The following is a 14,521-nucleotide window of genomic DNA, read 5'->3' as shown; positions in this document are numbered from 1 at the left end:
TAGGAGATTTACCTAGCAGGGGAAGGGACAATTTGCATGACATTGTGGTGAAGGAACCAAAATATTATGCTAATGGACTATACTCACCAATAGCCCATATATCTTATCCATAAATAATAAGTCAGTCGGCAATGGAGAAGGTTCAATCGTTTATTCCATGATACAAACCCTGACAGGGGAGCCTCAGTCTGCACGACCCTCAGAGGTGCGCAGAGGAGACTGACTTCACACAATTAATAAAAGCATATATACATTTCACACATAGCACGATGTCACCTTAGAAGGAAAGATACAGTTTGTCAAAGGGCCAACAGGAAGACCCATATAAGGCACAATTGATTGCTAGTATCTCGGCCTAAGCTATTCCGGGGGCAGGTAAGTAAGGTGCCTCCCTTTCTATCTGAAGCTCGAGGAGGATAAGAACAGGCTCTGCTAGAATGTGCGCATCCCACTAAAAGGGCAGGTGTGACCTTGAGTTTCCCTGAGCTACAAACTAACGAGTGGAGCAGACAGCTAAGTCTCCCATCATGGTTTCGTGCAGAAAGCCTAATCACGTGATTTCAGGGAAACAGTACTAGACACAGAGAAACAAAAGAACATGGCTCCGGTCACACCAATAGGCTTGAGCAAGCAGGGAGTGAATGGTTTCTAACCAGAATAATACAACGTGAATAATACAATGCTAACGTGTGGTTATGAGGTTATATTGTATATACTAGGCCAACAACATGTATCTATTGCATTTATATCCCATCAGAGGGCCTCGGTCAAAAATAAGATGGCTTTTAGGAGCATCAATGATCAGGAAGAGCATAACGTATCGCATTAGGATCAGAGACACCGGATGTAGGTGTCATGACGGTAACATAAGAAAATCTTCGTTTGGCCTCTGTGGCAGTGTTTGAGCCCTGACATTTTCCCAGAAGGCATTTTTGACCTAGCTGTTTTTCAAGCTGAAGAATGTTGTCGGTGACAGGGAGGATTGTGGAAAAAAGGGAAATGATGCCCGCACACCAGTGGGAATCCTATTTGTCACAAAGTTGTCATATCCTAGGCGGGCGCAGTTATAGTTGTTTCTCTGGTAGGTAATACCCAGTATTTTGACTTTGCCTTGAAAGTCTGTTGACTTGTGTTTGCCAATATGTAGGATCACTGTGACTATGTTTGATGCAATAAGTGCAAATCCTTTTTTGTGTATGGTAGTTCTCCTTCTGGATTTTGTAGATTGTTTGAGAGTTTATATGTTGCACGCATAAAACGATTGTTTCTTCACCTTGCCACAACACATACAGTGTAGTGCATTTAGAGAGCACACACAGTGTTACGGGAGGGGTGGTAGAAGCACTACTCACTTTAATACTTTCAGGAGCACACACTCTATCTCTCTCTCTCTCTGCAGACCCCCGTCAGACACCCTGCAGAGAACTGATCTTTTCTAGTTGTGTGCTCAATCTGTTGTTCTCTTTTTCTGCTCCAGGCAGGATGCACCAAAGGATATCGGGGCACATGCATCATTGAGACATTTTGCACTTCTTAATTTGCGAAAAATAACGAATCGCAAATTAAGAATTGCAAAATGCTATGCATCATTTTTTTCGGTATTCATTTGTGATTCGGTAAAAATCGCAATTTTTACCGAATCCCAAATAAATACCGAATTCTTAAGTTAATTTTCGCAATTCCCATTGATTCCTCCATAGGAGTCAATGGGAAGGCATTAGCAAATTGCGAGTGGCACTTTGAAAATTTCATGGGTGCATGGGGGGGTCCAAAGGACCCCCCCATGCACCCCTGAAATGTATTTTTCGCATCATGTTTCACACACACATGTCCTAAGGACATGTGTGTCCGTAACATGAATGTTGAAAAAAAAGCATTTTCAGCATTTTAAACACTTTTTCCACATTTACCGAGTGGTTCAACTACTCGGTAAATTTGACACCCTAATTGCGATTTCGCACTTTTAAAAGTAATGATGCATTGCTTTAAAGAAATCGCACATTTGCGACTTCTTAAAAGCAATCGCATTGTTAGAACTCGCAAAAAAGTTACGAATTCTAAAATTGCTTCATGCATCCCAAAAAGCACTTTTGGAATCGCAAACGGCCGATTTTAAGGAATCGCACCGTTTGCGACTCCAAAAATGCTTGATGCATGTGGGCCATCATATCTATTAATGCACAAACTACCCAGGGACTCTCCGAATGGAAAGATTTTGAGCTGTGCTCCTGTACCATTCCTCTTAGTGATTTTAGATCTAGAGATGGATCCACCAACTGAGGGCATCAAGTTTAATCAGAAAACCATTTTGAAGGGATTTCAGGCTGCTACCAATGTATGCACGTGATGTAGCTGCTCGTATCCCCATCTGATAAGAAATGCTAAGTAGTCCATACTGTCCTTGACATTTATTGTCTCACAAATGGCATTCAGTCATAATATATGTGCCATGACATTTAGGTCTCTAGCCCGTTAAAATGTTTACTAACCAGCAATGGCACTTACTAGAGCTTTCATGGAATACATCTCCGTTGTGATTTGTCTATCAAACATGATCACTTATACAGTGATTTTTTAGCAGTCTGTAATAATTTCAGGAATTGTTTAAACTAACAATGTAAGCAGTTGCGTCTGCTCTAGGTGAGAATTACTATTGACATAGGCTAATGTAAGGCAACTTAGCCTTGGAAAAAATACTGTGATTCTGGCCTAAGTTCTAAAGTAAGTGGCACAAATGTTAACGCAGTATGTAGTCTTAGTTTTGTCCACTAATTGCTGAGGTCTAAACCTAGGCTCTCTGACTTGGAGAAAAATGTGCAAATTAATGTTTGTATATATCCTCATCTCTTTATTTATAGAGATAGACATATATGCATGCAAACATAGAAAGTTACACTTCATGTAGCCTCAAGCAAACACTGATTTGTAATTAAAGCTTTTTTGACAAATAAAGGTGTCTGGGAAGGTTCAGTGTCTCATTTTCCCCATGTTACCTCTTTCACATTCAACACTTAGGGTGTTGGGTCCCAAGGGAGGACTAGGACAAAGAAAGTTGGGGCATGAGCTCCTTCTGGCCCAAGTCTACCAAACCCACTGCCAGTGAAGCGATTGCAATATGTGTGTAGCTTCTGTCTAGAGTTTAATGCTCCTTGGTGCAGATACACTCACTCTTAATCCTCGCTTTTTTAATTCTCCTTTTTTAATTCAACTATCATCTGTGCTTCAGGCCAAAAATCGAACCAGTCACCAGAAGAGCAAAAGGAGGAAGAAAAACTAAGAGACAGGATTTCAATAGGTAAGCCTACACTGTAAACCAAAATCCAGCTGTTGTATATGTGTAGAATTCAAGCAGCGTGCCAGTTAAAGGAAATATGTAACGTCCATTTGAATAAAGCATATCAACATGTGAAAGTACTTGCCCTGCCAAATTATGGCAGGGCAAGTACATATATATGGGTATCTTAAATTTACATTGGTTATACAAAATTGCTCTGAAACTGTAGTTTCTATAAGGGGAAAGAAAATATTGTGACTTGAAATTGAGAGAAAGGCACCCGCGGTCCGTGCAGGTAACAGCGGTGAGGCGGTGGGGCCGGCTGGGGGGAATTCAAGGGACGATGCTGAGCAAATGAAATAAATAATTAATTTTACCTGCACGGACTGCGGCTGGAGAAAGATGTGCCTATCGAATATGAAGTTAGGACTTCACTAAGAATATGGTTCAGCAGCCCACAGTCTGTCAGGATAACAGAAGCAATTAACTCTACCACTCTGGCCAGACTATCGCCCACCTTATGCAGAGATCTCTGCCGACCCATGCCTCAAAGAAGTCACCTGGCAGTCCAAAGTTACAAACATGTACATCAGTTCATCTGCTATATTTTGGGCAAATGGCTTGATTCACCAAAAGGGACAGTCCCACGCCTTTACTGTATGGCTTCCGCCAGATAAGCCAGCAGTTGCACCGCTGTAGGAAATATGACGGGCCGACTGACCATCTGAGGCAAAAAACCATGTTCTTCAAGCTCTAAATCATTATTGTTTGAAAGAACACCAACACGGAATTATTTGTGCAAATTTGTGGATTTTAAGGTTGTTAAAATACCAAGTATTTGCAATGCCAATAGGCCTCTCTTTAATGTGTGGCACATTGCACTCTAGATGGTTTATCGTTTGCCCTGCACTCAACTGGGCAGAGTCTTTTTCCTCTGGTCAACTGAAAATAGGAGCCAAAACCAAGTAGGAGAGACCAACCCAACGGTGGTTCAGGTCTAAAGTTGATTTAGTAGAATTGTTTTATCTGCATTGAACTTCAAAAGGTTATTGGTCAGCCATCGTGGGACTGAGGCATTATTTTCCCGAGATTTAAGAGGAAAGTCAGAATTGCTATCACTTTTTTGTCCTGGGAACTGCATCAGACAAAATAATAAATGGGACGAAAGGGGCCAAATAGGCATTAAAACTATCAACTATGCATTACGAGTCTGTGAAAAAGTATACAAAGATGTGAAACTTAGGGGCATATGTACAAGCCTCTATTGCCACCACAATGTCAATTTTATTGACATGATGGCGATAGGGGCTTAGCCTTATTTACAAGGCTTAATGCTGCCTTGTAAATAAGACCCCCTTTCACGCTATGCTTAGAATGAAAGGGGTGGACAGTGGGTGTTGCAGTGGGTGTTCCACTGCAACACCCATTGATTTTGACGCTACCCACTATGTACAAGAGCAGTGTAGAAAGGAGGCAGCGCTAAAATTAAGACCAGGGAAAATCTGGTCTCGAGTTGGCGAAACGAGGAGAAATGCATTATTTCTCCTTGTTTTTGTACAAGGCAGCACACATGGAAAAATCAAAATGCCAAAGATTGCTTATGTACAGGAATGTCCTCCGTCCTGTCCATTAACAATCTTTAAAAAAATGCCATTTTGTAACTTTCATATGTGCTTCATTAAGCAGCACACATGAAAGTGCAAAAATGTCACTTCAGGATTGTTTATGTGCAGGAAGAGACACCTTCCTACACATAAAAAATCCTCCCCTGCACGCAGACTGTGTAAGGGTGCCTGCGTTGGTGCTACACTGCTAAGTGTAGCGCCATCGCAGAGGGAAACGCAAGGCTGCACCATATTCTTTGTAAATATGGTGCAGCCCTGAGTTTCAGAAGTGGCGGAGTGAGGCATGCGCCTACTCCGCCGCTTCTATTGTACATATCCCCCTTAGTGTTTCATATAGTTTGTTTTAACTTTAAAACTGTGTGAACAGGTTAAAGGTCAAAGGTTTAAAAAAAGCAGCAAAAAAATGGCTATGAACAGCATTTGGTATAATCCCATTACTAAACTGGTCCACAAGTCTGCTGCATCCTATGGGATTTGATAAGCCACACACTTTGCCTACTTTGATGCTGGCATTGCCTGGACTGAATTTTCGACAGCAGAGTAGTGGATTCATACTGCTTGTTTCAAGGCAGCTATTACATCCCCTGCTGTCATTCATGACTAGTGGCCCTGAGTGACAGAGAAAAAGACACAATTCCTTACAGCCAGATGCCCAAATGGACTTCAACCTGTAGGTGACATGACAAGATAATATAAAACTACACTGACAAAGTTCATAATCTACTTGCTCCTAATTATATACTTTAAACGGAAAGTCCTCCTGACATCAGTTTCAGTTTATTAAATATGTTTGATTAGATCTTATGCCAACAAGGTACAGCAAGCATGAACATGTAAATGCAAGATAGAGTGTTCTCTACCATAGGTCACAGGGATATTTCCAGTCATTGAGGAATTTCTTTAAACAGTCATAGAATTCCGAGGTATTCTCTTAATGTATAGCAGACAATATGTCATTACTTACAATGCATGGTCCTCCATCACCCATTCCACACGCCTCCTAAATCTTTGCTGTCTGTATCTTTCACACACAAGAGATACTATGGAGCAGATTTACAAGCCCCTTGCGCCTCTTTTACGCTGCAATTTCGTCACTTTCTTGACGCAGCGGCGGCGCAAAACCCGCACCATGCTGGGGGGTATTTACAACGTGACGCATCTGGGAGATGTGTCACGTTGTAAAGCCCTGCGCCAGAAGTAGGCCTTCCTGTGCGGGGGGGGGGGCATTCCGGCGCAGGAACGCCTCCTAAAAGTGGCTGAGTGAAATCTACAAGATTTCACTCAGTCACTTTTGAGCCCATGCTGCATCAAAACCCTGCACCTGCTTGAAGCAGGCGTAAAGATTGACGCAGCATTGTAAAGATAGGGCACCCCAGAGCCTTGCTGGAGCTGCGATACGCTTGCGACGCAACTCCAGCAATGCGCTGCCTTTATGGCACAGATGCGTCATGCATCTGTCTGTTTTTTCCCAATGGTGCGCCACAATGTAAATGCGGCACATCCATGGTGGCTAAGCCGTGACGCACAATAACTGGCGCATCCCTGCTGATATGCAGGGATGCACCAGTTATTGTAAATCTGCCGCTAAGTTTGCAAACATGAAGAATAAAAGCAACATTTGTATTATAAAATAAAGGATGCCAGAATCAGCTTAAAGTGCATCAGATTAAAAGATGGTGTGGCACAGAATGTGTTGAAACATATAGAGAGACGTTTTTCTCAAAGGACCAATTTTTTACAAAAATTAAAGTCTCCTTCCTGCGACTCCCTATTCATTTTTGGAAAAATGACAAGAAGATAAAAAAGCCAATTGTTGTTTTCCTTCTTTAAACTGCAACTGCAATAATGCTCCATGGCCTGCCATTTACCACGGCTGCTGACTCTGACATCTGACATTATGATGTCACTATTCAGCTGTGATAATTTATAACAGCTGAGCAGCTATGTCATTTTCACATTACAGGTCGACTTGACACATCACAATTTGAATGTAATATGAAAATTAGAGACATGTTTTTATGTAAGGATTGAAGACTTTCTTGCATTATAATATATTTCCTACAAAATATGGTTGTTAAAACCACTTCCACAAGGACCCTATTAATATCCAAAACCTCAAAGGTAATGATTTGGCACCATTAATGATCAGCTGTAATATCATAACACCCCTGAATTCAAAGTTTGCGTATTTGAAACATGCCCTGTAGCCAAATGATTGTATATGTCCTTTTTAATCATTTGCCAAGCTTTCACTGGATACAGACTGTGTATGACCTGTGCCCATGCACTGAGCCCGGCACCCACTGAGCCCAGGACAGGTCTTGTCCAAATGTGTTTCCATCTTTAACCTGAACAAGGATTTAATTGTTGGGCTTCTGTGAATGGCTGAGAAAGCTTAAGCCTCATTTGTTTCCTTGTTCCTTTTGCTTTGAATAAAGACAACTAAGCGCATCCTTCCATTGATGCACTCTAGCGGGTCCTCCGGGCTACTAATCACTACACCAACTGCACACAAGTAATACAATTGAAATTGTTGCCTATTATGACATTTCTTGATGTCATTGTGGGCATTTATCTTGGACCGGAATTAAGGCAGAGAAAACTCTTTATTGGGGCCATGTGCTTAACAGCTATGAAACTCCAGTGTACCCATTTGTACTCCTAATGGATATTGATATTTATGGTACTGTAGAAAACTTTGATAGAGGGATCATACAAATTATTTCGGTTCCCTTCACCAAGGACGTTTTGAGATGTAGCATCTGATGATTGCCCCCAAGTGTGAAAAAATGCTACGATTCTTTAAGCAACCTTGATTTCAATTGTGCGTGCTCTTCTTTAGTTTTGTAATGCATAGTAGACACATTTAGCTATTTAACATTAAGGGTAGCAATTCTCAAACGCCTAGACTTAGCTATGTAGCTATACATATAAATTTATCAGATTTCGGGCTGAAGCACAAAACTAATCCATACCTCGTGTACAACAGGTCCAAGCGGGTGCCGAGACCTATCAAGGCTGTGTACATTTACTCCTTTACTGTTGTATGGGAATATCTGTAGCAGCATTCCAGGAAGCAGCTTAACTGTTCCTCACCGTCATCCAAGTTTTTTACGATTAATGTCTACATACGACTTACTTTAGAAGGGAACTTAGTCAATGATTGTTTTCCTTTTTTCTAAATTTTAATAGGAATATTGTTAACTTTTTCTGGTTCATGAAGTATATATGATTATCGCTGCAGGTGGTTTTCAAACTAGTCAGGACAAATATCGAAGCTGGAATAACCATTTCTTCAGTTTGAATTGGCATGTTCTAATTTATCTCAATCACTTGGCCATAATACAGAATTAGCCAGGAAATATGGATAAAAGGTATCCAGCTGAAGACTAAATTCAGGTTTTTTTCACATGCTTTAGGCAGAAATATCTCCTTAGTGAGAAAGTCTTGGATAAACTCTCTACCAGTTATTGGTGAGTGCCTGATTTCAGGGCAGAGTACAGACTCCAAAATGCTCTAGAAAGTAACAATAATTCTGTATACTTTTTTTTTTCCTCTAATATATGATCCCTAAGGAAGTACGTGATCCACTTGATTAGGGATTCCCCTTCTGCAGCATCTTTCATGCCTGCAAGAATCCCCACTATCCTCAAGTTATTCCGTCATGAATGTGTTTTCATTTCCTCACACATTTGAAGCTCTTTCTGTATGCATTTTTTCTTTCTATAATTTGGACTCCAGTTTTACATCCCATTCTTCCATATGTCTCTATTAACTATCATCCCAATCTTTTTAATTATTTTCTCTACCGTATCATTTAATTACTTATGTTTCCTCACATTCTTTTTCTACAGGTTAACCTATATTAAAATGTGCTTCAACAAAACCTTTGCATATGTTTCACTTTCATCTATGTTTTTGGTGATCAATTTGCCACTTGATGTCCTTCTTTGGTTTTATCTGGTCTAAAATAATTCTGTTTCTGTGGAGCAATTACTTGTTTTCAAATATAGAATCTTCCACATTTATTGTACCAACTGAGTCAGGGAAAAGGTTTACATATCGAAACCATGAGTTGTCTTGCAGTACATAAGTAGTGTAATCACAGTGTGGATTAATAGTTCTCTTTCATTAATTGAGGCATTTTTTGTGGCCATTGGCAGGCCTTATTTCTTTCTTCACTCTCCTCCTTGTCTTGTCTGCTTCATCTACGTCAATGGATGTTTTACTAGCTTTTTGCTGCAGTGCTTACCACTGCCTTACAACTATGAATTTGCCGTTGGTTATGATGGATGAATTTTTTTTAGCACAATCAATCACCTTCAATTTAATTTTTTTTATTTATTTCACCTGTTTTTAATGCTCTCTCCTTCTGTTGTAGTCCTATGTTCCTTAAGTTGTTCGCCAATAGTTAACCCTTACTGACCATGAAAACCTAATCTCATGTCTGTTCAGTGACAGTCCTCATGTTCAGTGTGGCTATGATGTTTGTATCGGGAATACTGCCTTAGTGGGATAAAGTCCCTTGTCTTTTCTGTCTCCTGAACATGACTGTTCTCTTTCATCTCTCAGGAAAGCTGGCTGCTGTGAGAGATGGGAGAAACAGCTCACCTTTTATTCTTCTGACAAATCCATATACAAAGGAATGACTATCTAAACATGCTGTAAACAGGATTCTTCTTGACAGGGAAGGCTACAGACTTGCTGCAGACTGCCCAGTATGTTTGGAGTTCAAATGAAAGAGATGTTATGAAAATCTCCACAGCTGCAAAGTGAGTTCAGACCCTGTTACAGAAGACACATGAGCTGGGACACCAGGCCCAAGTTGAAGGAGAAGGAGGATGAAGTTGGTGAGGATGCCAAGTGCAGTGCGAGCCTTGCCAAAAAAGAAAGCCCTTCAGTTTGACAAGAGTAGCCAACAACCCCCAGCTCTGGTATTGTGTTGGCAATTACTTGGAGCTGCAGAACCACAGAACACCTGGATACATGAAGATATGAAGAGGACACAGTAGGGAAAGTAGCCAGACTGTGCTGCAAACATACAGAAAGGGGACACACAATTCTCTCTTACTGAGCGAGGTTTACTAATTTTTGTATCTGTTAAATGCTGTTCCTTCTTGATATTGGTAGGGGTGAGGGTAACAGATTGTAGATGGATAGAATGGATGGTACATGGATTAGGTAGATGACAATAATGAAAACGGGGCTCAGACGTGAAGTAGTGAAGGTTTGAACCTCCCCAACAAATGTGCTGACATTGAGGATTTATTTTGGCAAGACATTGAAAAGGCAGGACTGAAAGGGATTACTCACACTAGTCAACAAACCTCTTCCAGTGTTCAGCATAAATGGATTTTGTGGCAGGTTTCCTCACAAATGAGATAACATCTTCAACTTTTGATAGCAAAAAAGAAGGGCTGCAGCAGGCCCCACTCAATCTCTAAAAATGCAGCTGCTGAACTGGGATGGAGGATCAACCATCCTGCTGTGAAAACAGGCGCAGACTGTGCAAGGAGATTCAGGTATGGCCACTCTAATCTGAAGAAGATATTTTGTCTCATTTTGGGATGAAGTTCTCTCTTGTGGTCTTCTTGATAGAGAAGGCTCAGAGCATCGCCTGGTGAAAGTACAGCAAGGTGGCTGCTCCTGGGAGGCTTTCATGGGAAGATGGAGTTCCGTCAGCACACACTTATTTATGTGAAGACACTGTGCTGATATGGACTACAGGTACCACATTGTTATGTCACACTGATAGGCACCACCTAGCCCAACGATCTTGGTATCTTCCACCTACAGAGGACTGAAAGTATGACTTCCTTTAGATTGGAGGGGCGCATCCACCAGTTCAAATCTGGGATGACCAAATTACAAATCTGTACCTCAGCCAATAGGCTCCCCTGGTACTGGAACCACTAATTACTCAGTCATCAGTGAAGGACCCTCATTTGCCATCTGGTGTGTGACACATGCAGGATGCATGAGGCTAACAGTTCTAACGATCATAGATCTTGAGAACCAGGATTGCTGTCTAAGTTAGAAACATGAGAATCATATCCCATTAATCTGCATTCCTCCGAGGAGTAAGAAAAGCCTTCATGTAAATTGTATCACGTACCATACTTATAAAGGTGAACAGCTCAGTAGGAATGAGGAGGTGTTGATCCGGAACTCCAAATCATGCAAGAGGGACATGGTGCACTAAAAATGTTTGACCAGCTCAGGGACCCTGCCTTTACCTGCCAATTTTCCAAGTATTGAAATATATGGACTCCTAAACTCTGCGGTGAATCTGTACCCACAGCCAGAACCTTGATAAAGATCAAATATGCAGTTGTCAATTCAGGTCAATAGACTTTATTATGTCATAGCACAGACCATAAAAACACAGAATTAAAATACATTATACCGAATAGGAACTGCCGGGCGTTTCACCTACTTGGGAGGAGGAGCGGAGGAGGCGGCAGGTCGGGGTTTCGGCCGGAGCACGTCAGATGTCGCAGCTGTTCACAGGCCTGGAACGAACAGCGTGTTACTGATTGAAAGCGGGCGAGAAGGTGTTTGGTCGTGCGGCCGGTGTACTAAGACGGCTGTGGGGCTGCTGGGAGGCGTACGAAGTGCATGACATGAATCCCTCATCGGGTGGAAGTAAGAGAACGCTTCCGGTAAGCACAAAGACTGTCTGCCTGCCCGATTAGTTTGTGGAACATGTAAATGGAAGAAACTGGAGCAATACAAGGACTGTAAAAATGAGGAAAATAGGGGAAAGAAAAGACACTGGCATTTGGAATAATTTACGAACTACTACACAGCTGTATAAATATAAGGGGACGCGCTTGCTGTGCTTTTTGGACTCCTGTCGACCTGATCCCTGCTTTTCCTGCCCTACTGTTGTTCTGACTGGGAAGCCCGGGGGCCAACCTTCATCCTGACCGAAGCACCTCGCTGCCCTCGCGTACAGCGGACTGCCGGGGCACTATATCCCCCAGGAGGCAGTGCGGTATCACGAGGAGAGCAGAGAGAGGTCCAGCCTCAGCATATATAATCAGCTGGGAGCCCCCGCGGCTCGGGACGCGCGCGGGCTCCCCCGGGCCAATCCCGGGCCAAGGGCGGGCCCGTCCATGCCTGTCAGCGGCAGAGAGAGGCAGGGCTGGGCAACCCCTCTGACGAGTGAATTTTCCCTCATTTATTTGTTGTGGACATCGAGGACTGTAAGAGGATTAAAGGTACTGTCCAACATAGAGGAAGTAAAGTAGTAAAAAAAAAAGGGGGGCCAAGAAAGGAATATGGAAAAACGAAAGGGGGTAGCTGGTACCCTCGATGCTTTTTTAGTGAGGGCAGAATCTATTTTAAACCATGAGATCCGCATGACGGAGCGACACCTTTCTTTATATCCAGCAATACTACATAAACATATAATAGCTGATACTTCGCCACCAGCACCGGGGGTTGGAAGGCATGAGTCTTTATCAGAAACTGTCGCAAGTGTCTCACCCGATATTACTCTTTCTCCATCTACTTCTGATGTGACACTGCGTACTCCAGCAGGCCAGAACAGAGTCATGAGGGCCAGGATGGCGAAAAACACGACTGCACATAAGAGTGAGCCACGGATAGACAAAAGGAAGTGGGATACTGGGCCAAGAAAAACTAAAAGCAAGGCAAATGCTGACATATCTTCCTCTAATAAAACTCTTACGGTTGGCACGCATACAGAGTTGAATTTACCCCCATTAAAGAACAGCATAGCTCCAAATGATCCAAAGGTAGTTATGGCTGAGCTTCCTGTGGGAATAGATGACCTTGGCCTAGGAACAGCCCTAACAGCCCTAACATCTATGTGTGATTTGGCAGAAAGAAACTTCTCAATGCTGTGGGACAAAATTAGTACACTGGAGTGTGCAGTTAACACTTTAAGCATTAACATTAGGGGGCAGCTTCGAATTGGAGAGGTCAGGGATGACCAAGTATCGAGCAGGTTTTAGAGAAAAAATTAGTACAGTTGACAAGGTCTTTAGGTTTCTTTGTATAATTTGGAAGTATATTTCAATTAGGAAAACGCATTTGTATATCGCCTTTGTAGATCTTAGGGCAGCTTTTGACCTTGTGCCCAGAAATCTCCTGTGGAAATCACTAATGAATATGGGTGTTCCCAGGGAAATTCTCGTGCAGATCATTAGACTGCACGAGGGTAATTTCGCATGGGTTAGATGGGGGCCTAATGGCAAACTTACAGATCCCATACAAGTAAACAGGGGCGTAAGGCAAGGGTGCGTTCCGGCCTGGACGTTATTTTCGCTATATGTGAACGACATTCCAGATTTCCTCTTGGGCTGCGAACACGATTATCCCAAGTTGGGGGGGGGGCACCAGCACCGGCACTTTTATTTGCTGACAATACAATTTTAATATCTCAAACCCCCAAAGGTTTGCAAAATCTACTTAATACCTTTGAAATGTATTGTGAACAAAAGTGCCTGAAAATAAGCTACACTTAAACAAAATACATGGCAGTTAACCCTCACAAACTCTTTAGAAAAAAACTAACTGTAAAAAATGAGAGGATAGAACTTGTGCCAAATTTTAACTACTTTGGTATTACTCTAGACACTAAGCTGAACTGGAGGCCACAGCTGGACAAGAGCAAAACAATCTTGATTCAAAACTCAGTCCCAATATCGAAAAAGCACAAGAGTAGCCAATCTAAAGCAGTCTCTCCTGTTTTGGAATTAAAAAAGTACAAGGCACAATCAGCTTGTCTCTATGGGGCTGAGCTATGGTGTTACGCAACAAAGAATGCTTTTAGGGTACAAGAGAATGCATTCTTTAGAAAGTTACTACGTATACCTAAGCGTACCCCTCTAATACCTGTAATAATGGATTTAAACATACATCGTACTGATGCGCAGGCTGCTTTGCGGCCACTATTGTTTTGGGTCCAACTGTGGGCTACAGATGAGCTTGTACATTATAGGGAAGGCCTGAAGGAAATTTTAAGAATCAGGAACAGTGCTAGGCTGTCATGGTTAAATCACATCCAGGACTGGTTTTATAAACTGGGTCTAAAACTTTTTTGGGAGGATCCTGAAGCTCTGATTATGGGATCACAAAAACTACTGAAACAAAGCTATTGGACGTTTGTCCAATAGCTCTTGGTCCCACAATTCTAAACTGGGGACCTTATCTGTAAGAAACCTAAATATGAATCCAAGTAGTAAATTTGAGTCTTTCATGGATGAAATAGAACCACAACTTACCTTAAATCCCACTACGGTATTTTAGAAATCAATGTAAATACAGTTAAGTGGAAGCGTAGTAAAGAAAATGTAAACAATGGCTGTTGTGAAATCTGCCAAACAGGCGCCAAAGAAAACGAAGTACATGTGCTATTCTTCTGCCCTGCCTACATACGTCCCAGGAGAAAATGGATTAAACCTATCTGCCGACTGTTGGGCATTAGATTTTGTAAAGAGGCAGAAAGAGTACTTCAAACAGATACTGTACAATCAATTGCGTTTAGTGTGAGCAGCAGATATCTCTATTGTGTAAACTTAATAAGAAAGAGAAGGGGACTGAAGCTTTGAATGTCTCTTAAAATAAATAAGTGCTAATTAGGCAGTAAATG

The 14,521-nt window shown here is 41.9% G+C and overlaps 1 protein-coding gene across 5 annotated transcripts in view; it reads left to right on the top strand.

Moving 5' to 3' along the window:
• Positions 1 to 14,521, top strand: part of LOC144761272 (uncharacterized) — a 266,932-nt gene that overhangs the window by 74,250 nt on the left and 178,161 nt on the right. For all 5 annotated transcript variants that reach the window (XM_078646723.1, XM_078646722.1, XM_078646720.1 and 2 more), the window contains exon 5: positions 3,227 to 3,295. In XM_078646723.1, coding sequence (XP_078502849.1) covers positions 3,227 to 3,295 — 69 coding nt within the window. The remainder of the gene's footprint in view (positions 1 to 3,226; positions 3,296 to 14,521) is intronic.

The sequence above is a fragment of the Lissotriton helveticus genome, chromosome 6, assembly GCF_964261635.1.
Source record: "Lissotriton helveticus chromosome 6, aLisHel1.1, whole genome shotgun sequence".
Taxonomy (NCBI): Eukaryota; Metazoa; Chordata; class Amphibia; order Caudata; family Salamandridae; genus Lissotriton; species Lissotriton helveticus.
Note: the sequence above shows the minus strand (reverse complement) of the source record. Positions and strands in the feature narration are given on the sequence as shown.